Source organism: Caloenas nicobarica, chromosome 2 (assembly GCF_036013445.1).
Source record: "Caloenas nicobarica isolate bCalNic1 chromosome 2, bCalNic1.hap1, whole genome shotgun sequence".
Classification (NCBI taxonomy): Eukaryota; Metazoa; Chordata; class Aves; order Columbiformes; family Columbidae; genus Caloenas; species Caloenas nicobarica.
In genome coordinates, this window is record NC_088246.1 from 112,907,614 (window position 1) to 112,933,945 (window position 26,332).

A 26,332-nucleotide genomic window follows, 5' to 3' on the forward strand; every position below is an offset into this window, starting at 1 on the left:
CGGAGCTCTGAGCAACCTGATCTGGTTGAAGATGTCCCTGCCCATGGCAGAGAGGTTTGACTAGACGACCTTTGAAGGTCCTTTCCTACCCAAATCTCTCTGTGATTCTGCATTGGCTGCTGTTCTGCAGTGTGCAGAGTTGCAGAGCTCTAGGATCAGGGTTGCCATGTGTGGTTATCCAGCTTTCAGATGGGCAAGCTTTGTGGACTCAGAGGCTCAGCAGATGTCCCAGACATTTGGGACTTTAAAAAGTAACATGAGTTTGTGGCTATCTGGTAGGGTTTTATTGTCCTGCATCTGCAGGGCTTGTAGATCATCAATCTCCTGAAGCCCGCAGCGTGTGTGCACTGAGTGTTATGCTGCCCTGACCTGCTCTGTTCAGCTGCCCCCGTGTTGTGTTACGTCATGTTACCCAAAACCACAGTGTTTAATGTAGACATCATCTCCTTCCCTTTTTCAACTGTGAAGCCAGTAATTTTCTCGTATCAAGTCCTCTTGAACACTGTAACAACAGCATCAGACAAAAAGGTTGCCAACCACCTCTATTTTTCAAGGAATCATTTACAGGAATGTGAAAACCAGATTTTTCAGGATTGAAGTGCTAACCCCAATTTACTGTTGTGATCTAAAGTAAGATGTTTGTTTTTTCATTATGTTTATTCAGCAATTCTTTCCAAATCCTAATTCTTACACTGCAGAGCTGCTGTTTAAACTTTGGACTTTGTAAGTCATTGTGGATATACAGCTCTTTCCAGTGTATTTTTCATGCAAAATGTGAAAGTATTTGCAGCTTTTATCTATCAGTCTTCAAGCTCTTTGCAATCCACCTGTTGGCACTATAAAAATGCATTAGTTTAATTATTGAGATAATACTACTTGACCATTTAATTTCACTGTTAAAAGATGGTATGATTTGTAAGTGAATGGAAGGTTTTCAGCCTAAAACCTGTAGTTGTAAGAGGCTTTACTCCTAGCCCATGGTCTTCGAAGCTGGAAGATCTTTTCAGGGACTACTTAGAAACAAATGATGGATATTGGTGCCATCTCTGAGTGTGGCAGCTGTAAAGTTTAATTATAGGCTGGAAAGTCAAGTATTAAGGAAAGCGTTAGCAGAAGGGCTGCATGTTAATGACAGCTGTCTGCTGTAGGCTTTAGAGAGGCAAAGTACATACAGAACATAAATAAAGTGTAAGACCAAACACATGCTGGATTTGAACATTCAAAAACTCCAGGTCACTTGTTCCTTGACACATGAACCTAATTTGTATGAAATCACTTCAGTGGCTCATACGCCGAGAGAGGTGTGTGTAGAGGAGGAAAAATTCCTGCCTTTGTTTCAGAGCCATTGGCACGGGCGAGCTTGTGTTCATTGTTGGAAAATAGCACCTGGGCCAGGGATAAATATAAAACGGGAGAGAAGCGTGTGCCCACGTCTGCATTAGGTGATGGACATTGTCCTGAGAGAAGAAGATCCACACCATGAAATGTTTGGAGCTGAGGACATGACATCCACATGTTTTGTGCTGGCTTTACTCTGGTCCCAGCCAGCACGCTGCCTGTGACTGACGAGGTCTGCAAATTAAAATGGGTTAGAAAACCCAAGACGTTGAGTGTGGGGTTTGTAAACACGCTGTAGCTTGCGTTGCAAACCCACACCAGTAGTTTGCAGGAAAATGCCAAATCCTTTTGCCTTTAAAAGCATGTGGGTTGGGAAATAGTCCTGCATCTGCTTAGGGTACTTATGAAATCCTGTTGTACAGATCAGGCATCGCTGCTGAGGTTAGTGATGGTGCAAATTGATGGAGCAATTACAGTCAATACAGTGCTCAGGCTCAATCACTCTTCCCTTTCTGTCGTTGTTCTCAGGACTGAGTTCAGGTTTTTTCATTCAAGTACATTTGGTCTGGTCTGAAAATAGCTCCTTTTTTTTTTTTTCCCCCTACTGTGGCACAGGTTTTTCACTATATAAATTTTGCTTGAATGAGGAGGAGTTGGAAGGGATGTATGCCAGACTTAAGCTTCCTAGGTGCTTTCATGGCTTAATGAATCTGCTTTCTAACACTCTAAACACACTAACACACTTTCTAACACACAAACCCCCACAAAAAAAACCCACAAAACCGAAAAGTAACAAAAAACCCCCCCCAAAACCAAAAAAACCCAAAAAAACCCAACCAACCAAACAAACAAAAAACCCAAACAAACAAAACAAGACCTGCAAAAACCAAACCAAAACTCAGCCTTTTTGTTTTAAAGCATGTTCAAAAGAGACATGCAATAGTGACTTGGTGGAGTTTCTATTCTGATGTCAAATGGTGATAGCTTTTATGGAGAAGTTTGGATTTATCCCTGTTGGATGCAAGTTTTAGGATTGCTTTTTATTCAGCTGCAGTAGTAGATCTGCTGTACCTTGCAGACTGCTGTGGCCTGAGCATTAAAGGAATAAACTAAGAGAATTGTCTTCCCATAACGTCAAACTAATTTGAACAATGTGGCATTATTTATAATACATTTCATAGATTTATAGCTGTACATGATTTTCCTTGACAATTAAAAGCTTGTAGAGCACAAAAATGTGTCTAGTTTAATAAGCTACAAAACTGTCCTTTGTGAGACTTCTGGGTCTTAAGGCATCGAGGTTGCTGCAAAAAGTTAATAATTCAGCCTTTCCGCACATAATTCAATATGACTGGCCATAATGAATAGTATGGCTGCAGTATATAAGGTAGTGCAGCCGGCTGCTTGAAAAATAACAGCGTGATCCTAATACCAAATTCTGTAGCTTTTGGGTACTTGCCAATTTTGGTTACAGGTGGAGGTGGTTGACAGTGGAGGGAAGCAATTGGTTATTCCAAAAATCCTATTTTTTGTCCTTGCTCATGTGTGTGGTGGGGGCTCAGGCAGCACCCAGTACTGGGTGGGTGCTGTGGTGCCTGGGGGCTGCTGGCTCTGTCTCTACCCCATCTGCTTCCCACTGGCTGGGGATGGATAAAGGTATTTACACCTCTCCTGGAGGGCTTGTGGTCCTTCGGAAGCTCTCTGGCAATGGGAAGAAAGCACTTTGTGTGGTGTTTAAAATGCTGGAAAAGAATTCACACCAGGCGTTTCCTCTCCTCTGAAGTGTGAGTGGAGGGAAAGAAAAAAAGAAAAAGAAAAAAAAAAAAACGGCTCACTTTAGGGATGGTGAAACTGCATACTTGAGCCTGTTTTACTTAAAGTTATGTCAGCGTAGGTCAAGCAACGTGCTGAACTGCAGATGAAATAATAAGAAATGAAAAGGGCCCTCATCTTCCTGAAGGCAGCACGCTTTCACAGCACCGCAAAGGATTACAAATGGGGTGAAACAGAGTATGTGTGTTTTGGGAGTTGTGTCCTTTATTGTATACTTGTGTGTGCGTATGTGTGAGCAAAAGAAGAAATCTTTAACTTGCTCAGTTTGCAGGCTGCTGGAATATTTTTTTGGGTTGTTTTGGTTTAGCTTTTTTCCCCAGTTGATTCTTTGCCCCCTATCTTGGAAAACTCATTAATTACAGCTGTAATTCTGGGGCTTAGATGCAGTTCTGGGCACAAAGGACTCTGCCATGTTTCTGGTTTTATTTAGTACTAATGGATTACGAAAAAAAAAAAAAAGCCTCGGAACCCCACCCTGAAATATTGCAAGCTGCTTTTCCTTCTTAAGAACTCCTAAATATCCAAGTCCACACTTGGATCTACTTAAGCCAGCTTGAACTAGCTTCTCTGCAAGTTTTCAGTCATCGGAATGCCAGCCATTGTCTAGCAACTGGTTTGAATGAAATAGCATCGTATATTGGCCTGTCAGCCCATTTGTGTCCCCATGGCACATTTAAAGTCAATATCAGGGATAAGAAGAGTAGATGTTTTCCTTAGCAGTGTAACGTAGATCAGGGTTTTGTCCCCTCTTAAGAAACCAGTATCAAAACTGTTCTTAAAATAAGAGCTAAAGGAATCAGCCTCAATCGATCTTTTGATTTTTCCATTTTCCATTGGCGAGGCACAGCATGTAGTTCATTTCATGAGTGTATTAAGGTGCTCAGATTAACCTGAAATTGCAGTCTTTCCTCACCATTTAACTTTTGGTTCAGCGAGGGCTGAGGCAAACATTTGCCAGCATACCAAAAGGGACTTGACACTTCTATTGCAAATAACTTCTCCCCAAAAGCACTGCTTGTGTTGAAACAGTTTGGGTTCTGGCTTGCAGCCATGGGTTCACCTAAGCATATTACATGAAGTGACAGGTAGACAGAAGTAATACATATTTTAACGTGCTTGCCTCGGCTAGAGACCGTAAAATGGGGTAGACTAGACTTTCCTTTCCTAGCAGATGTGAGCTGTCTCCTAATTTATTAATAAGTTACGACAGTGCCAGCGCTGCAACTCAAGTCACCTTAGTGGCCCTGAGGCTCTTGAAGGCAGACAAGTATGTCTGTTTCCTGTGTTTTTTGAAAGATGTTCTCAGCTCCTGTGAAACAGCTACAGAAAATGTGCTGTGGGGTTGGTCCAGCCCCATTGCTGGTGTCCCTAACACCTGCCAGAGACTGAGGTGGCTGCTTCTGGAGTGGGTATTTCACCAGTGGATGGAAGCTGGAAATGAAATCGGAAATATTTCCAATTGGTACTCCCTGATATCTTAATAAGTAAGAGAATATCATGGCTTGAATGTGCTTCAGATACAGGGAGTCACAGTTGTTCTAGTATAAATCATGTGCACTCTGTCAATGAAACTAGATCTCGTATGTTAATATATACTTGTTTGAATGATACTCAGCACAAGAGAAGGAACTTTTTAAATATAAAACAGCAAAAAAAATCAAAACGTATGTACCTAGTATATTTTTTCCTTACTTTTTATTGAATATAATGCAGTTAACACCATTTTCTTCCACTTGGGAGATCTTTAAGCAGGAATTTGGAGGAAACAGTGTGGGATTATGCATGGATCAAAGGTTAAAACTGAGTTGATAAGTGTCATACTGTGGCAAAAATATTGAACTTTTTTAATACCAGGAGGTTATAAAGAGGAGTATTGTATTCAGGCATCAAGCTGTCCTTGCAATCTGCCCAGCACAAGTAAGCGCAGTTGATCTTCAGCTGTAAGTAGGTTTTGGATGCTATTGCTCGAGAAAGAGGTGGACTGATGGGAAAGAGAACAGAAGAGAGAGAAAAGAGCCTGAGAGAAGGCTAAAAATAGGACTTACCAGAAGAGACAGAGGAGAGGGTGGTCTGAGGGGAGAACGGCAACCATCCGTGAGCTGCAGAGCCACGTTACACATCCACTGTCGCCAGGGCGAGGAGGAGTGTGCCTCCATTTCAAGTAGGTAGAATTAGGTCAGACATTTGGGAAAATCTTTAGAAACAGTGAGGCTAGGGAGTCTCAATGGAATAAATGGCTTGTGGGGAACACGGAAGCTTGAGCATTGTGAGATTTTAGTAACAGGTGACATAAATATATAGTAGGTAGAGTTTAAACAAGGTGGGCTGGGAAGGTGACCATGAAGCACCGATGTCATTGTACAAGACGCTTTGAAGTGATGAGCCCCCTAATTATGATCTGGCACATATCTGACGTGCTTGTTTTGTTGGTGGTGCTTTTGGCACACTTGCATGGCTATATCTCTCAAAAAAAGTTTGGTGGCTGCTGCTGTAGGGATAATTAATGCTGTTCCAGAGCTGGAGGAAGGATTAGTTGGTTTCTTGCTTCTTTGCAGGCCTTTTAAATAATGATTTCTTAAGGGTACGGTTTCTGTGGCCCCAGCTGTGGTGACACAATTGCATATAGCAAAGGCGAGGGAGAGAGGAGTGGGTTGGCGCCCAGCTGCAGGGTACCGCTCCCCCAGGGCCTTCCTGACATCCAGGAAGGGGGTGGATGACTTCATTCATTTTTTAGTTCAGATGTAATGGCTGCGTAAATATTGGCATGGAGATTTCTGTCCCTGCAGAAAACAGGCTGCAGAGTGAATAAAAGAGGTGAAATGCAACTCTGTCATTTATTCTGTGATCTAGCATCAGTCATAACTACTAGTAGAAATGATGGGTGTTGAACCACAATTTATGATGAAGTAGGGAGTAATTTTCTGCAAGTTTAGTAGCTGCTGAGAAGGCTGAATTGTGCATTAAGATATCAAAATTGTTTGATAAGTTAAACTTTGTAATTATAAATACTTCTTGGACAAATCTTTCTGGTAAGGAGAAAGTTAACTTTTTTTTTTTCCTCCATACTACCACGTAGTGTAGAATAGAAATAAGTTGAATTTTACATGCTGTGATCTGAAGGGTATTGAAAGGAATGGGTTGGCATAAAATAATCAGTAGATACAGCGCACAGTGGTCCTTTGTCACATGCCAAGAGAGCTTGCATTGGGTCCTGCACAATGTCAGGAGCAGCAATGGGAAAAGTCACTGCTTATGGCTGTTTCACTAATTTGGGCACTTTCCTGGTTAGCACATGAGTTAAGTTTGAAGATCAGCACACTGAACAGGGTGTGGTATCGAAATCTTTTGCTTTATTTCTGAATCGTAGGATTCTCCCTTAAGGTATATAATTTGAATTGTTTAGCAGCTACCAAATTAGTGGTTTGTAGCCTTAAAAACACATCATCAAACATTTTCCAGAGCAATGTATAAGAAAAAATACATGAGGACAGAAATAATTGAGACTGTAAAGTCATTCATTCCTGAGTAAGGATTTAGCAGCATCCAGCTTAATTACCTCCACTTCTGCTTTCAAATGTTATATTTGATACAGAATAGATTTTTATGTTTTTTAAAATGCTCAGCTCCTGTTGAGTAACTTAGAATGATTTCTGTGACCTCCTTTTTTGAATCCCCAGTGATTTAAAAGCTGCAAAGAGCTTTTCTTACTCTTTCTGCTATGAGAGTTTGTCCATTACCTCTTACTCTCATTTTTGTGATTAAGCTGCACCACAGCCACTTTCTACTTTCTTATTCTTCCCCTCTTTCCTTTCTCCCTCATTCTTTTCTGAACACTGTCTTATGGTGACACCTCAAGCCACCTGACTGTCCCAATAGCCCCAACCCCTTCTGTTCTCTCTGAGCTGCTGTCACTTCTAAGTGTCTAAATCCAAGATAGTCATGCATGTCAAAGAGGAGTTGCCAGATGCAGTGTCATCCATCATCAGAGAGAGCATAATCCAATAAAATACTGGGTCAGGAGTATATAATGTAATTACTATATAGCTGTATGTATAATACTTTAGGGTTTCATAGGTGAAAAGAGTCAAACCCTCTTTAAAGATAGTTATTTTCATTGTTAGGGTGTGTTGAATGCTGGTTTTCAAATCCTCATAGTTTGAGTAGCTGCATAGATGATGAAAGGTTTTGGCTTTATTGGGATGTGATGTGAAAGTACAGAAAGCTTGTTCTTAATTCATTGTGGAGTTCATCATGCAAAGGATCCCCCAGACTTTATTGTGCATTGGGACAACGTGTGCATGAGCTTCCCATACTTTGAAAACATGCAACTAAAATGGTCCTAAAAGACAGAACCGAAGCAAACTGAAGCTGGGAGACGAAACCACTTAATCAGTGATTTTAAGTGAGATCACTCCACTCTGCAGAGGCCTGGATCCACCGTAAATGTTCTTGCTCTTCGTGCATTTCCATTCCGACTGATTTGTTCCTAGAAGTCCCTGCTCCCACACCATCTGTAGGTCTTGGTTTGCATCCAACACATTATTTAACAGCTGGTGGCTTTGAGGCGTCAGGTCCAACTGCTGGTGTGTGCGCTTGAGGTTTTACAGGGAGACACGTTGAACTGAATTTTCAGAGCTGGGGGTTTCTCCCTGTTGATGGTCTGCCATGCTGGTGTCTGTGTAGGGCTGGGAGGATGGTTTCAGAGGGACAGTATAACCTGGGGCACAGGTGTCACAGGCTAGCTGCTGGTGCCAAATGAATGGTATTTTTGTAATCTGTAGCAGGTGATAGAAGCGTTGGGGAGCATGGAGATCCCAGAAGAGCTTAAGTATAAAAAGCTGACTGTCTGATGCCGCAGATTTGGTTGTTTAGACCCGTAAGATTTTAATTCGTTTGAGGAGTCAGCGGTTTCCTGATGCAGTGCTTCAAACTGGGAAGTCTATTACTTGATATCGCAGGGTATGTTTTACATTCAAAACTGACGTGGATACCCAGGAGATTAAAATCTAAGTACAAAGTAAATAATCCATTTCAGAAAAACAAAAGCTGTTAAGACTAAACACGCCGTGATGCCTCATCACGTAGCTTTACTGCATCAGACCCGTTTAACGCCTTCAAAAGCTGGAAAACGGGATGAAAAAATAGTCTGATATTTTGGGAAAAAAGAGGAAAATGCTGTGGCCTTCTGAAGCTGAGCATACTTGAGGACAGACCGATGCGTGGGCCCGTGCCGGGCACAGGGAGCAGAGCTCCTGACCACATCGCAAACGTGTGTCTCACTGGAACGGAACAGCAGCGGAGGATGGAAACAGCAGCAGCTGCCTGGAAGAGGCATCATCCAGCTGACTGCAAAACCTCCGTCCTCTCTGCCCCAAATGCTTCCTTTTGTCCATCTCTGAACCACGCTGGATTGGAGAAAAGGCTACAAAAAGTTAAAAAGAATTCCGCCGTCCCCCTCCCCCCGCAAACACACACCCTATAAAAATGGGGAAGAAGCATCCATTCACTGCAGAAGTAGAAAAAAAGAAATCGTAATATTATATCGTTTTTGCCAGTAATAGACTGGGAAGGGTTTAATTCATCAGAGAGCAGTCCTTTTTGACTTTTTCAATCACCACTCTGTAAAATCAAGCAAAAAACAACTGGTTTCTTTGCTGAATCCTAGTTAGTAAGATGTCCAGGAAATAAGAAGAGCCATGTTGATATTTTTAGTTATAGGTCATAATTTTTTGTTTTACTTTGTAGCCTTTTACATCACCTTGGCTGGGAAGATAAATGTCTGGTGGGAGTGAGCAGGAAGCCTTGGAGGAGATGGGCTTGATGCTCTGGTCTGTTCCTTGCCTATCTGATTCCCTGGTTTCTGTGAGGTTCAGCAGGTCACCAGCTTGGGAGCACTGGAGCACAGTCTATTTAAGTAGTATATGAAACAGAAAATACTGTTTACAGGTGTTACAGTATTTTGTCCCGAGGGTAATGTGATAATGTAGCACACCTGTCATGTGTCAGCAACTCTTGCAACTCTGTTTTTAATTTTGAATTAATTCCATTTTCTGCTCAGCATAAGAGAATATGAACTTAACGATATGATGCCTGAAGCATGCTCAGTCTCTGTAGCATTAAATACAACTTTTAAATAGTGAATGATGCCCACATTTGGCTCCAGAGCGATTCAGAAAGGTCAACACCTCACATAAATGTAACTCAAGTAATTCAGGTCACTTATCTGCAGAAAATCAGAGTGTGCCACTGAGGGGTCCTTCTTGCCTTTTTAGTTGCTGGATGAAATATATTATCAATCAGTTGTAATCACAGCACTACAAGCAGTTTTGGTGTGTTTTCTTTTGCCTGGATTTATTTTTTTTTTTTTAACTGAAATGAGGCAAGGTTGGAGTTGATGGTGTTTCTATGCAATTCTCTCGTGACCAGCATCTGTGGGATGCTGCTGTTGTCTCCAGTACTGGTTCCTTCATTTCCTTCTCCTCCTCACATCTGTGTCCCCCCTGTAATTCCCTGTTGTTTCTCAACATACCTATTTATTGAATTATTTATGTATTATTTCTGCTCCCTCCTGCTTTTCTGAAATTACAGTACTTGTGTGGATTAAAGCTTTTTGGTGGGCAGCTGCTTTGCTGAAGTCTGCTATAAGCAGCAGTTTATAAGCATCACTTTTTCTCAGGAGTTCTTCTTTTACAATTTTTGGTGGGTTTTTTTAGTTTTATTGATGGAGGGGTGTTTGTTTGCGGTGGGGTTTGTTTATTTTGTTTTGTTGGTTGATGTTTTGTTGTGTGGGGTTTTTTGTTTGTTTTGTTCGTTTGTTTATTTATCAATGAAATAGCCATCAGGCTTGGTTTAAGCACTGTGCAGTTCTATAGTTAGACCCAGCAGTCACAGGAAGGTGTGCATTTCCCAGCTTGTGAGTGTGGCCTCTTCCAACTGGGAGCCATCTGCAGGAACCCCAGCACAAGCACTGGGCAATGGCCATGATCCTGCTTTTGGAGCTGGTGGATGAATCCTGGCATGGGGAGATGAGGGGGGCAGAAGCAGCCCCCACTTTTGGGTGCATGGAAAAGTGCATTGACAACTGCACCCCGTGCCTGAAGACCTGTACAGAGTGGTGGGAGAATGCAGCTACCTTCTTCCTCTGGTAAATCCATGTCTGCCCATGGGGAAAGCTGCTTCGATCAGCAGGGTGGCAAAAAACCAGCCAAAATGGGGTATGGTGGCCTGATTTTTCTTGTCCTGTTTAGAAATTAGGGTAGCCTTGGGGTGCTCTAGGCGATATGACTTCCAAAAGGTGATCTGGTGTCTTCAGGAAACCTAGTCACTCATATTTTTCATAAACCTTGTGTGCAGAAGGGGCAAGGGAACCTGCAGTGATTCTGGGTTTTATTGCTGTGGGAAGCCACCCATCAAGAGAGCAAAACAGACCTGGGTAATTTCACAGAATCATAGAAGTGAAAGGTAAACAGGAAATAAAAGTGTTATCCTGTGCATCCAAATGCTCTGAAGCAGAAGCAAATATATGCATTTTGTGAATTCAGAATTGCCAACCCAAGTGGAAAGGATAGCAAAATCAACAAAATTTTATTTGCTTATGTTTTATAAAGTTGCAAACAGAATTTTGCTGCTACTGTTTTTCTGCATGTAAGTCTCCACTGATGGGTCCACACAGCTATAGATAACCTCTTCTTGACTGTCATTACAGTTGGTACACCATCTATACTAAATCCCACTTGATGCCAATCAGATTCTTGCTTCACTGTTAGCAAATGTTTGATTACTTTCTGTCTGCAAGAAGCCTGCATGTATTGCAAGGCTCTTATTGGCTCTCTTCCCTCTCTTCCCTTCACCCAGGGTAAACAAAAACTTTTTCTGCAGGTCACATTTTCTAATCTTATGATTGTTCTTCCTACTCTCTTCCTGGCACTCTTTAATGCTTATTTTTCAAAAAATATGAATCCCATACTGAAATACAGTATGCTGTGCTTCTTGCTGGTGCTGCAGAAGGCAGAACAGCTCCAGAATTATGTCCCAGACTGAAATTCATCTTGTTTCAGACCTTCACACTGCTTTGTTCCTGCTGCCTAACCCATAGCTTCCCCATCACTTCTGAGCTCCCCACTCCTGTTGCCATTGCCCATAGGGGAATGTAGTCAGATTCAGTGTATAGACGGTTTTCTGTCAGACTGCTTTTCTCCCCTTAAGTCTGGTGAGGATGGCAGCAGCGTGCCCCAGCCTCCCCAGTGTGAAGCTGGGCAGGGATCGGGCACTCTCCTTTCCTTCGCTGATACTTGGAGGGCTGTGGTTCCTCAAATTGATCAGTTCTCCCAGGTTATCATCATACTACTGATAAAAGTTGTCATCATACTACTGATAAGTGTTCATAGCCTGGGGTTTGGTTTTTTTTCCATCACTTGTACATCTTTCTTTTTTTTTTTCTTTCTCCTTTTAAACATTTAAACTATTTCTGTGGTTCACTCATGAAAAAGTCATGCAGGGCTGTTTTAAAAGCCTTGCTAAAGATAGGCTCTGTCATCTGTACCACTTTCTTTTTATCAGCTGGGACAGATGCCCTGTCAGAGAGAGTGAGAAAGACACTACACTAGTCTGACATGACTTTTTGATACATTCATGTTGAGTGTTGTGTTTAGGGTTTTTTTGTTTGTTTCTTTTTTTTTTTTTTTCCTCTCTAATCTCATTATTTTTAAAGGATTAGGAATCTTTAGCGGTGTGCTTCAGTAACTTTTCTGGTATTAAAAGTACACTGTAATTTCTGGCTTTTATGTCCCCACTCTCCTTTGTAAGATCGGGTGGTGTGTTGGGTCTTTTCATTTCTTTTAGACCTTACCTGGCCACACTGGCATCTGCAAGGTAGCAGCAGTTAGTGGTTTAGAGATGGTTGCTGGTAGTTCCCCAAGCCCTGGTTCCAGTGATTCCTGCTGACTTGAAATCACCTGGCTTACTGATATGTTTGCTCTGATCTTCCCTTTACTCCATCCAGCCTGTGTTTGCACATCCTGCACATCAGGCGAAAGATGCCCCTGGTATCTGGTCCCAGTTCACTGCAGTGAAACAAGGCACTGAATAATTCAGCCTTTTCTGTGCTCAGTAACAAGCCTGCTTTGCCTTCTAGTGTATTTATAGACTCTCTTCTTATTGTTTGCTGCATCTCTTGCTGATTTTAAGTCACTTTGCAACCTAGTCTTCATTTCTCCTTTTATGTTGATGTTGGTCTTTTATGTTCATTCCTGAGTCACGTGTCCTTGGTTCTGCTTTGGTATACACTCTCTTTCTAATATATATTCCTCCTCCCCTGCCCCTCATCATTTAAAACTCCTCATGCTTCCCGTCCTCACCCTTGCCTGGCAAGGGATAATTCTACAGAAACACTCAGCTGCCAGTGAGGTGCATGATTGCCTGGGGTGGGGGAGTTTTGGGTCCTTACATGTAATTCAAGTCTGCCATTGCCTTTTTGTCCCCTCTGAAGGGTGTGTCTGTTGGTTTTAAGGTGTCTCCCCCATCTCATCCTGATTACGTGGCACCTTCCTCAGATGTTGCATCCATTTTTCCTTTTTTCATCTTCATCAAGGAACGTCAAAGAAATCTGTATTGTGCACCTTCCTAGAGGGCCAAACAAAAATTTTAACTCATGCTATATCTTTCAACACTTCCAGACAGCCTTTCTTATTATTGCTTATTAACACGTTCCTGTCCTCCCTGAAGTCTCTCTCCTTCACTGATGCCTATGGCTTGTGCAACAGATCTGTTAAGTCATTTAACTCAGAGCGTGCTGTGCTGGCACCATTGCAGCTCAGCCTGATGCTTAGCACCTTCCTCCATTGTTTTGCCCCTTGTGTCTCTTGTTATTACTTTTTTGACCATCTTTTTGGAGTTTGTTTGTTTGTTCGTTTGGGTTTTTGTTTTGTCTTTCCCATGTGCTGACTCTCTAATGTGTTTGTGTTTTTGTTATATGTATATGTTTAAGGTGCAACGCTTAACTCTCAGGATAGCCAGTGTGTTTGTGATTTAAAGTATAATGGTTGCACTTGGTGGGCTGGAGCCTTACAGGCATGTTAGATGGGGTGCCCACTGACTCCTGAATGAGGGGTGCTGCTTCCCCTGCCCCCCCAAATTACACTGGTGCTGCCACAAGAGAGGTGACAGGAGTGTGCGGTTGGGTTGGGGCATCCGGTTGTCCTTTTTGTGTGGTCATTTTTCACCCACATCTGCTCAGGTCATGGCTCTGCATTCACTTTGGCTTGTTGGCATCCACTGGAGAAACCGTAACGCTAAGGAGATGCCTCCTCTGTGAGGCCTGCGGTTGCTGCCATCACTGGAGGATGGTGATGAGTAAACCTGCATGAGGAGCAGGGAAACTAGAAGAGTCCCACAAGGAGGGAGAGAAGAAATCAGAGTGCAGAGCCCTCTGCTCTGCTCTGCTCTGGTGAGACCCCACCTGGAGTCCTGTGTCCAGCTCTGGAGCCCTCAGTACAGGGAAGACATGGACCTGTTGGAGAGGAGCCAGAGGAGGCCACAAAAATGGTCAGAGGGCTGGAACACCTCTCCTATGAGGACAGGCTGAGAGAGTTGGGGTTGTTCAGCCTGGAGAAGAGAAGGGTCCAGGGAGACCCTATTGTGGCCTTTCAGTACTTAAAAGGGACCTATAAGAAAGATGGGGACAGACTTTTTAGAAGGACATGTTATGACAGGACAAGGGGTAATGGTTTTAAACTCAAGAAGGGGAGATTCAGGCTAGACATGAGGAAGAAATTTTTTACACTGAGGGTGGTGAAACACTGGCACAGGTTGCCCAGAGAGGTGGTAGATGCACCATCCCTGGAGACATTCAAGCCTAGGCTGGATGGGGCTCTGAGCAACCTGATCTGGTTGAAGGTGTCCCTGCTCGTTGCAGGAGGGTTGGATTAGATGATGTTTGAAGGTCCCTTCCAACCCAAACTAATCTATGATTCTATGAAAGAGTTGGTCTGAACTCTTGGTGAAGTGCAGCAGAGATCCTGCCTCTCCCAGGGACCTGGCACCAGGCTTTTGTGGCTTGGATGCTTCCTGCACGTGAGGGCAAAACTCACTCAAATCCAAAAGGATCAACAAAAAATGGTTGCTTTCCTAATAAGGAACCCAACTGGAATGAAGGGAGCTGAGACTTGAAGCAGTTTGATGAAAACAGTTTATATTTAAGCTTAGAAGTTGTCGTTCTGGCATGTATTCTTTTCTTGAAACATATATTGACATTTCTGTTACTGCTCATAGCAGCAATACGGTTCTCCATATGCTCTTCTCATCAGCATCTCATCGTTATTGGATAAATATGTCTCTCGTTAGGCGGAACATTATTTTTGAAGTATAGAATCATTATTTTGTTACATAACTTCCAAATTTGGACCTTTGCAATGGTTTATAACAATCTTCAGAAATTATTGTAATTAAAGGAGAACTTCCCACAAAGAGAATTAGTCAGATCAAAGCAGCATTTAAATGTAAATCATTAATCTGTGCATTAGAGGAAATAGTGGCTATGTATAGTTCATTTGATTATACTTCATTCAATTTTGTTTTGCCATTACATCACAATTTATTCAGAATTAATTTGCAATTTCCTCTGTAATGTGATTTCCATTTGTTTAATATAGCAGATATTTTCACTAGCATGTATTTATATATAAATAAAGGTTTATTAATGACTGCTGTGTTAATTAAACTGTGGACTCTGCTGTCAATTAGCTGTGAATTTTGTTGCTCAGTAGGCGCAACCCAGAAGGTCTATGTTTTGAGAATGGGAGGCAAGGGGTCAAATAACTTGTTGAATGTATGAATATATACAGTAGATTGTGACTGTCCCTTGCTAGAGGTGACCAGGTGACGTAGGCTGGGCTTTGCCTGCTTGGAGAATTATTAATAGAGAACAACATGATTCAGGTTCCTGTAGAGAGAAAAGGAAATTATGTGCTTTAAGTCCATAGCAAGTAATTGGTGACAAAAATGGTCGTCTCCCAAGCTGCAATATGTTGGTAGCTGTAGGTAACAAGGACTAGGTGTGTTGGAAGGTTTTTGGATGTAGGCTTTGCGCAAGTGGTTTACAGGCTTTGAGATCCATATGTAATGTCTTTGGTAGTGTAAGGCTATGAAAAGCTTTCTGTGATATGATCTAATAAAAATTATTTTTAAACGTCATGTTTTTTTTGAAGTTGTGTTTTAACACCTTAATAGTATGCTAATGTTTATCTTCCATTGATTCTTCTTCTGCAGCACTCTCAAAAGCATTTTAAAACTTTACACTGCTGAAACTACATATATTTTTAACTTAATTTTTAAGAAGTAGGTTAAAATAAGCTAGTTCTTGACTTATTTTTTTCCCTTTAATCAGAAGACTTGATTTTCATTCTGATTGAATTCTGTAGCCAAATTCACTTTAGCCTTAGACTATCCAGTATTAGCAGCATCTGTGTTAAGTTTGGACTCCGCTAATCTTTTGGAATCTTTGAATATTGGGTTGTAAGCCAAACTTAGCTATCCAAGAGCACATCTGGCTTGCATATTATTACTTCATTTTTGTAAGGTAATTTCTTTTCATTAGTTTGTTTTCTGTTTGCTGGAAAGGGGAATTTGATACGGGAGTTGTGCTGGCAACAGAAAAAGTTTAAGGAACTTCAGTGATTTCTTCTTTCCTGTACTGAAATTCACATTAGAAGTCATGATTTCAATACATAGCCAGTTATAGTAAATAAACTAATAAAATGAGAAATTCTGAGCTTATTATATGTGTTTGACAAATGTGTAGACACTATTAGCTGTTCTGTCAGGTTTGCTGTGTATAAACTGAGGTAATGTTTTTGTTGTTAAATTTCTCAATATTACTGTTATTCTTCCATAAGTGAAAGTGCTGCTTCCTAGGAGGATGATTGTGCCATTTATAAAAAAATAAATTCTTTCACAGATAGTTTGAATAAGCAGCTGTTTGCTGACGAAGGCAAAATAACCTATTGGTTTGCACTGAGGAATGTTGTTTTGTGTCTTGTAATTTTGGTATTTTAACCTGCACGAGTTGGAATGAGATAAACCTTAACAATACAATCATCTGAGGAGTTTGTAAGAAACTGGATTCAAAATGTGTTTGCTTTGCTTCTATTTACATCTGTAAGATAACAGTGTGAAGTCGATAGCATTTTGTTCTCAGTATTTGTTATTAAACATATTAGTCTGCATAGGGAAATAAAGAGGACATTTGGAAATGGGTAACCTTGGGTTAATTAAATCCATCTGCTGTCTGACTAATGACAGGAATATTGTATCTAGGGAATCGCTTATGCTAAAATATTTGATAATGTACAAAAAGCTTTCTAACAAAGCACTTTTAAAGCAAGTGACGACTTACGTGTAACTGGAGAGAAAACCGGTCCCAGAGAGTAACTCCCAGTATTGTAAGGCTCTGCTTCATGCCAGAATGTCCCAGAAGAATTTAAGAACTATGTTTGTTGTTCCTCGAGGTACAAAATTATAACTGGCAAGAAAAGTAAAACTTCTTGTCATTTCATGCTACATGAAGTTGTGGTTTATGGGCTAATTTAAATGGCTGTGTTTCCATGCTGACAAACAGCCTGGATACAAATGTTCATTAGGAAAGAAGCTATATAGGGTGCAAAAATGAGCTTCCATTGATGGCTGCTGAAGGAAGACAGACTTTTGATTCATGTCAACTGGCAATCTGATCTTATAGAAATTAACGCTTTAAGATACTTGGGGTGACTGTTTTCAAACAGCAAGTATGATTGTTGCTTTCTATTTACACGGCTCTAATTCATGCCAAGAAGGCAAAAAACCCCATTGTACTACAGCTTTAATGCATTACACTTTGTATTGGTCATCTATGCTGCTTGGCGGTGTTTGTTCTTTTCTTTTATTTTTGTAGCTGTAAGTTAGATCTTTGTTACTTCCTAATTCATAGTTTGTGGAAAAGAAAATCAAATACATAGTTTGATTTTTATTGAGTTAATTATTTGATCAATTTGGATTTCATATCTTCATACACTTGTGCAAAACATGGTTGGGGGGGTGGAAAATTTGTGAAGTTTGTGGAGATTTGGTTGCTTTTAAAGCAAGGCATCCGTAGTAGTATCAGATGAAGAATAGTTTATTCCATGTTGATGTGACAGATGGGCAAAACAAAACTATGAGAGATTAACGTTGTTCTGCAATTCAATTTTTAAAGCATACAAAAAGGAGTGGTTTAATAGAATTGAAAATGGAGGATGGATTTGTTTGATCTACATCAGAGGAAGTTTTTTAGGCTTCCTTCATAGCAAGTTGGACCAAGTCATGCTCCTATGTGATTTATCTTGGCTTAAGCAAGCATCTAAAACAGGTCAGATGAATTGCTCTCTGAAATGCCTGCTTTTCTCCTCGCTGTTTAAAGTGACCATCTCAGATGCGAACATTTGTAATTTGATTAGATGAGTGCCTTTCTGACTGTCATATTTTAAAAGACATTAGTTATTTTTTGCTTTTTGTAGATGTTGTTTAAATGATACATTTTAAAGGGTGCTTTTGATATAACTGTGCCAGTTTGAGTGTAGAAATTTATGATGTATTCCTAAACAAGTCTGCCACACGTTAGTACTTGGAAAATGTGGCCTGAAGCATAAATCTGCCACATATGCTTTCCAGTTCTGCTTTTCTCTCGTGCTGTTTTGGCATGCAGGAGGTAGGAACGTGCACCCTTGTCCTCATAGGCAGTGCAGAAACTGAGCACGGGCTGAATGCTGGGCACTTGCTTGCTGTACAGAGACATGGATTCACTGGAGGACTTAACCTTGAAAGGGCAGGATACATAAATGAGTTCGAAAAGAGTAATTCGCCTCATTTAAAACATTTTTTGTCAAGCAATGTAGCTTATTAAATATTTAAGAAAAAAGGAAAGGAAAGGGAAAAGGGAAAGGAAAAAGGAAAACGGAAAGCGAAAAGGGAAAGGGAAAGAAGAAAAGCCTGTACATTTTTACTGACCTTTAATAAACCTGTTTCTACTAGTAAACATTGTAGTTTACTACATAGTGTATGTTGAGAGTTGATAGTGACTTCCTAGCAGATGAATTAGCAGATGCATATTCTGCGGAACTGCCTATAATTACATAGTAGCTATGGTTACCAGGTTAAAGAAATCAGGGCCTTATGATGAACAGAAATAGATTGCAGCAGACTGGTTTGTTTTCTAGTTGCTTAAAAGCAAAATGCTCAAGGATAAGACCATGAGGACTAAGAGCATACAAGCAACAAAAGTAAGAGCAGACTTTATTTGCTGAACTGGCACATAGTCTGCTTTTTCATATCCTTGTTATGATAGAAAATCATAATATTTTTTAAAGTTGGATTTTGCTTCTATACAGTTTGAGAATTGGGTGCCAACCACATATTTGTAATGAAACTATTTAGTTGAAATAATTAAGATTTTGAATGACTATCACTTATGTTTTCATTTTGATTTACTATTGCACAAAGTAAAATTCAAACAGCCTTGCCATATTCAAGGAAAGTCATATTCACTTCTTTTAAGTCTAACACTTAGAATGACTTAATGGAAGTATTTGTCTTTTCTTTTGGATGCTCCAGCACTTAGAAAGAGATTACTGAAATGTGGGTAAATTCAAGCAGGAAGGACAGAACTGTGCTTAAGGACAGTTGTACGTTTGCACTGATGTTGGTGGGACCACTTCAGATGTTTCTAGCCTATTTATTGCCCAAAAGCATCAAAAATATTTGAGTCCATTTCCAGGATGCAGTGCAGGTGTTGAGGAGTTCAAGCCTTGTTGCTTTAAATGTAAAGAACAAAATATTTAATGTTTTCAAAAGTTTCCACATGGTTTAGAAGCCCAAACTGCAGTGAATTGTGTTGAATTTAGAGCCCTCAATCACATGAGCTTTTCTCAGTATGTTACTCTCCTTTTATGAATTATGAACTATGTAGAACTGTATGTCTATGTGTAACTTCAAGATAATTCCTATAACGTCTGTATATTATAAGGTAGAGTAAGATTTCATGGCAATAGACTCTTCCTCAGAGTATGGATGCATTGTTTGGTGTTTTGAACCAGGAAATCCTTGTTGGGCCACTAATAGCCACTTTAGTTTTAAAGGCTGGACGTATTAAGACTAGGACTTTGCGCCTGATTTTTCTCCATTTTATAAGCCTCACCTACAAACTCACAGCTATGAGATTGTACTCAGTAGGTCTGTTCCCCTTGTTATACAGAATAACCAACCATGACTACAGAATCGGGATCGGACTCCGAGTCCAAGGACAAAGAGCAGGATCAGCAGGAGAGCCCTGCGCAGCAAGGGGCGGCAGAGACCCAGCCGCAGGACCAGCAGCAGCAGCAGCTGAGCGAGGAGCATCAAAACGAGCTCGAGCAGTTCTCCGCGGTGGCAGCCCACAGCACACCTGTGAAAAAGGAGCAGGTAAGGGAGCTCATGCACACATGCTCCGTGCATGCAACCAGCTATGTGCCCACTTATTGCTCCCAGGAAATAATGAGCCTGGTGTGTCAGGAGTGGAGATATATATTCAGATACGCATGGAAGGCTGTATGGTGTGATGCACAAGTCTTATGAAGAGCAGCTTGAGGGAACTGGGGCTGTTTAGCCTGGAGAAAAGGAGTCTGAGGGGAGACCTTATTGCTGTCTACAACTACCTGAAAAGAGGATGTAGTGAGGTGGATGTCAGTCTCTTCTCCCAAGTAACAAGCGCTAGGACGAGAGAAAGTGGCCTCAAGTTGCACCAGGGAAGGTTTGGATTGGATATTAGGAAAAATTTCTTCACTGAAAGGGTTGTCAGGCATTGGAACAAGCTGCCTAGGGAAGTGGTGGAGTCACCATCCCTGAAGGTGTTTAGATGAGGTTCTTAGGGACATGGTATAGTGCTAGAGTTAGGTTAACAGTTGGACTCTATGATCTTGAGGGTCTTTTCCAACCAAAATGATTCTATGCTTCTGTGCTGTAGATCTTGACTGGTTGTTCTTCTGCATTTAAAAAATAATAGCTCTCATGCAGAATGTTTTGATATTCCTGTCAGGTCTTTCGTCCTCCAGTGCTTAAATGTAAGGGCAGTCTTATTGACCAAGCAGATAAAACTAACACTAGAGGCAATGTAGGCCCACTGATGAATGGGGTGGGTGCCCTGGTGACAGAAGAAAAGAGAAGGCAGAATTACTGAATGCCTTCTTTGTCTCTGTCTACACTGCCGGAGGCTGTCCTGAGGAGCCCCGTACCCCTGAGGCCCCAGAGGAAAGCAGGGCAATGGAGGAGTTTGCCTTGGTTGATGAGGACTGGGTTAGGGAGCAATTAAGCAATCTGGACATCCATAAATCCATGGGTCCAGATGGGATGCACTCACGGGTGCTGAGGGAGCTGGCTGAAATCATTGCTAGGCCACTCTCCATCATCTTTGCTAAGTCTTGGGAAATGGGAGAGGTGCCTGAGGACTGGAGGAAAGCAAATGTTACTCCAGTGTTAAAAAAGGGCAAGAAGGAGGACCCAGGTAACTATAGACCGGTCAGCCTCACCTCCCTCCCTGGGAAGGTGATGGAACAGCTTATCCTTGACACCATCTCAAATCCTATCAAGGATAAGAAGGTCATTAAGGGCAGTCAACATGGCTTCACCAAGGGGAAGTCATGCTTGACCAACCTCATAGATTTTTATGAGAGCATAACCACGTGGCTAGCTGATGGCAAAGCAGTGGATGTGGTCTATCTTGACTTCAGTAAAGCATTTGGCACACTCTCCCACAGCATCCTCACTGCTAAATTGAGGAAGTGTGGACTGGATGATTGGGTAGTGAAGTGGACTGGGAATTGGCTGAAGGAAAGAAGCCAGAGAGTCGTGGTCAATGGGGTGGAGTCTAGTTGGAGGCCTGTATCTAGTGGAGTCCCTCAAGGGTCTCTACTGCGACCTGTACTGTTCAATATATTCATCAATGACTTGGATGAGGGAATTGAGTGTACTATCAGTAAGTTTGCTGATGACACCAAGCTGGGAGGAGTGGCTGACATGCCAGAGGGCTGTGCTGCCATCCAGCGAGACCTGGACAGGCTGGAGAGTTGGGTGGGGAAAAATTTAATGAAATATAACAAGGGCAAGTGTAGAGTCTTACATCTGGGCAGGAACAACCCCAGGTTCCAGTATAAATTGGGGAACGACCTATTAGAGAGCAGTGTAGGGGAAAGGGACCTGGGGGTCCTGGTGGACAGCAGGATGACCATGAGCCAGCACTGTGCCCTTGTGGCCAAGAAGGCCAATGGCATCCTCGGGTGTATTAGAAGGGGGGTGGTTAGTAGGTCAAGAGAGATTCTTCTCCTCCTCTACTCTTCCTTGGTGAGATCGCATCTGGAATATTATGTCTAGTTCTGGGCCCCTCAGTTCAAGGACAGGGAGCTGCTTGAGAACATCCAGTGCAGGGCAACGAAGATGCTTAAGGGAGAGGAGCATCTCCCTTATGAGGAAAGGCTGAGGGAGCTGGGTCTCTTTAGTTTGGAGAAGAGGAGACTGAGGGGCTACCTCATTAATGTTTCTAAATATGTAAAGGGTGAGTGTTACGAGGATGGAGCCAGGCTCTTCTTGGTGATAACCAATGATAAGACAAGGTACAATCGGTATAAACTGGAACACAGGAGGTTCCATTTAAATTTGAGAAGAAACTTCTTCACAGTGAGGGTGACAGAGCACTGGAACAGGCTGCCCAGGGAGGTTGTGGAGTCTCCTTCTCTGGAGACATTCAAAACCCGCCTGGACGCCTTCCTGTGTAACCTCATCTAGGTGTTCCTGCTCCAGCAGGGGAATTGGACTAGATGATCTTTCGAGGTCCTTTCCAATCCCTAACATCCTGTGATTCTGTGAAACATCTTTGATCTTGTATTTGCATTAGATAACAGTGCCAACTTTAAAGAAGCTGAAAATATTTTCAGAGTTCACTTCTCCTTTGACACCTGCCCAAAACTGATTTCATGCTTGCTTGTCTGATGTGTGAGCCATGAAGAATCTGTGGTCCCTTGTAGTTCTGAAATAACTGCATTATAATTACTTTAACTTTTCATGTAATAGGTTTCAGAAGAGCTATTGCAGGCTTTTCCATTTGGTTCATTGTTGCATTTATTAAATTTATGGAAGCTGCTTTCTTTTTCCCATTAGTAATTTCCAGTCAATAGGATTAACAGGCATTGTTCTTCATGGGTAAGTGACATACAATTAATGAGGTACCTGCAAATTGCATCCCTTAGCTCTGTAAGGTTATGACCCTCATCTGATCGCATTTGCCTTTGAAGAGCGGAATAAGTCAGTCTAACTACTCTTCTCCTCCACCCTTTAAAAAAAATCAGGTTGTTTGAAGTGGCATCTGGTTATTTTACTTAGCTGGGAGACAGTGATGGTGAAGTAAGCAGATGTAAGGTGTTACTTAAAATCAGCACGACCGCTCCTGTGGGAGCTGTTTGGGGTTGGCTGTGGTCTTGGGTTTTAAGCTTTTGTCTGCAGAGCTACAGCCCAAACTTATTGTTGGTGGAGAAAAAATGGGGGTGTAAGCAATTTCAGGTACAAAATATTTTTAGATCTCCCTCATTTGGGTGTGCATTACCTAGATGCTTGGGACAACAAATGTTTCTGGGAGCAAATTTAAAGAGGTGTCTTATGTCTGACTTCTAATATCTCAAGAAGCAGACATGGCATGACAAGATTTCTGGTGTTTATTGCTATTAAAGATCAACCACTGGAAAAACTGCATTTATTTTTTTCATTCCTAACCATTTTTACCATTGATAACCCTTGATCAGTTTCACTCCATGCCCACCAGAGACATCTCTGCTCTTGCTCCAACATCCACCAGTTATGTGTTGGGACAATTTTGGTCTCTGAAATAGATCAGAAATTGCATGTAGATAGTTTGGGGAGAAGCAGCAGGACCACTTGTCCAAAAGAGAAAGGTGCTGCACAAACTGGTCACTAATTTAAAATATGATTCTATCAGGCCTAGGCATAAGTGTTATTAATTTTCTTATTCCAGCCATCTTCAGTCATCTTTCCACCCCAGGTTTCTTTTCATCTTAAACAAAGCAAAACAACTCCCTCCTCCCCCCCAAAAAAACCAATAAAACCAAAACAAAAAACAACACAAACAAACAAAAACACAAACACACAAAAAATCAATCCAAACCAAAACAAAAACCCAAAACCACCACAACCCAAAAAAACCCAACCAACCAACCAAAAAAAAAAAAACACCAAACACCACAATCCAAAAAAAACCAAACAACAAAAAACCAAACCAAACGAAACAAACACTAATAAGCACACCACCCTTAGGAACCAAACATGTCCATCTGTGTTTATGGAGATGTGAGTTTGGAGACCTGAAATGCTCTTACGTGCTGCATGATCCTTTCTTTTCCCAAAGATAACCAGTGAGCCGGTGTCTATAGAAGCCTCAATAAAAGAACTGAGTTAGTGAAGAGATACGTGAGACCTTTCCACTGAGATTACCAATTTTAATCCAGAAGTCCCTGTTCTGCTGGATGACTGGATGACTGCTGGATTCAGCTGCGGTGATCTGCCCAGTATATTTCGTAGTGGCTTAAGTGTCTGTATCACAGGAAAGAACTACTTAAATACAGCACTAAGAGACCAAGGCATTGACAATGGTGTCATTAAAAAAGCCATAATCTGAAGGAGTCATAGATATCATTCTCTCTCTTGCCATCGGTAATCACAGTGAGGAAGCTGATGGTTTTTGCTGTTGCTTGGATGAGAGAACCTCAGGAAGAAAGATTTAAGTTACTGATCCATGACAGTGACTTTTTGTTGCCATTCTATATACATAAAAAAGAACATTTTAATGAAGACAAAAAGGCTTCTTCATGTCGAGATGAACAGTTACTACAGGATCGAGTCCTTTCTATCAGGTATAATAATGCAATCTTACTATCTCCCTGCCTTCCTATCTCATTGAAAATGATCAGGAAGGCATTGCACGGATTGGGCACTGACATTTCTGAGCAGCTATGATAAGTAGATGGGATTCATGCATTGTGCAAGCTTGGTAATATCACTTCATACCCCAGTGAGAAGCTGTGAAGTGTCAAAGACCATTACTGCTGGATCCTGTGGCTTAAAATGCTTCCTTCAAGAGGGGGATTCAGCTTCAGAACAGGTTGAACATACTGTGTCGCAGTACAGTACAATAATTTAGATAGAGTTGAGGGAGCTTATGCTCAAAAATCACAAACCATGAAGGAACTTGTGCTGCGCTAAAATTTAGTACACGACACTGCAAATACAGCAAAAATACACCACAGAGTTATCTTAGGGAAGAGTTTAGGAGAAAATGCAACTATGCTTGCAGAGTTCAAAATAATTCACTGAGTACATGGGTACTCTAGCCGCATTTTTTTCCTAGATACCAGGATGTCAGGTTTCTTTAGGAAGAAGAGGCTTAATACAGTCTGAAAGTACCTCAATGCCTGAACATGTCAGCATAGTTTGGGAGATCTTCTCTAATAGTTCATGGCATGTTTTGTTCTGCAGACAAATGAGAGAAAATCCTTTGTATGATTTTTAACTTAGACACAATCCCCTGATCTTAATGTAGACAGGAACCTTAACAAAGTAACCTCAATACCATTTTTAAAAAATGTATAAATAAGCAAGTTTCTGCTGTAGTCTTAAGTTACCGAGTATCTTCATGTGAAGGAAAATAATCACCAATAAGGACTAATAGAATTTATTTGTAGTCTGAAGATGCTTCTAAAATTTAAATGGCTACTGGGTGCCATGTGAAACTAATGAACCACTGGCAATGACAGTATATTTGCTACCACTTTTACACCTACACATGTGCGCGTGCACCTTCCACGGCAGATTTCTTTAACAAAACATGCAGAAATCATCAAAGACCCTCTCTGCCCACCAACATCAGCACAGCTGTTCACAGAGGCCCTGGGAGGAGACATCTTCAGTCTCGTTTTTTTCTCAGTGCAGCAGGTTGGATCACTTGCCATCTGGCCATGGTTGTGATAGAGGGGTAGTTGCCCTCAAGCCTTGCTCTGAGCCTAGAGTGACTCTCCCCCTTCATCACAGTCACTGTGAGCGTTAAATGCTCAGCAAACAGCTAATCTGCTGACATGCATTGTGCCCTTCATCTCCCTCCAACCTTCAAGGTATTCAAGGACCTTGACATCCAGACACAAGGTTGGTGTCCAAATGCTGGAAGGAGAAAGTCCTCCAGTGCTGGAGCTAGATGGGAGAAGAGGTGGCTGGTGCTGGGCTACTCCTGGGAAAGAACACCCACAGCTCAGGGGATGATGTGGATTTTGAAAGCAACTCTTGCTATTTTATTTCTAGTCTCCCCACCTATGGAAGCCCAGAAGACCATTGCTATGTTGTCTCTGGCAAAGAAAGGAGAAGTGTGTGGTCTTGCCCCACCTCTTTGCAGTTTGGTGGGCGCTGGCACTGTCAGTAGCACAGCTGACTCCAAATTCCTCTTTCCACCATTCACCCAAAGGCAGAGGGAAAGCTTATGGCTTGTTTGTATGAAATCTCTTGGGGAACGTTCCCTGGAATTTAGAGGTACACTGTTGTTGCTGGTTATATGATGCAAGGTTGTTTTGGTCTCAAAGCAGATTAAAGCCTTTGGACGGATTTGCTCCATTCTCATGAAGTTTTATTATATACAATGAATGGAAACAGACTTGGAGGATTAATTTACAATATCTTTCCAGTAAAGCTTGTTGCCTGTTACACTGAAATAATTCAGAGCCAAAATAGTTATTTTCTTTTCCTTGTAGTGAGATAATGGAAAGATGTTATTTTTATTTCATTTTATTTAAGCTTTAGCTTAGGTATTACTGCACTCCTGTTGAGGTTTTGTTTGGAGACCATGAGGGGCATAACTGATGAGAAAGGTAATGACTGCGGCACAGTGCTGTTGCTAGGAAGGGTGAAATGCTGTAGAGCTGTTCTGGCTTTCATCTGCTGCCGTGGAGAGTCCCACGGGCTGTGCTGCATCACGGTAACTCTTCAAATGGTCTGACCCTCAGATAAACCCAAGCAAAAACAACCACAGTTGTTTCTTCTTGCCCCTTTTCCCTCCGGTATATTTGTCTTGCAAATA

The 26,332-nt window shown here is 41.6% G+C and overlaps 1 protein-coding gene across 6 annotated transcripts in view; it reads left to right on the forward strand.

The window, feature by feature from the left end:
* The window catches only part of EPB41L3 (erythrocyte membrane protein band 4.1 like 3), a 102,043-nt gene that overhangs the window by 11,688 nt on the left and 64,023 nt on the right, over positions 1–26,332 (forward strand). For all 6 annotated transcript variants that reach the window (XM_065630150.1, XM_065630151.1, XM_065630154.1 and 3 more), the window contains exon 2: positions 19,430–19,635. In XM_065630150.1, coding sequence (XP_065486222.1) covers positions 19,441–19,635 — 195 coding nt within the window. In that variant the 5' untranslated portion in view covers positions 19,430–19,440. The remainder of the gene's footprint in view (positions 1–19,429; positions 19,636–26,332) is intronic.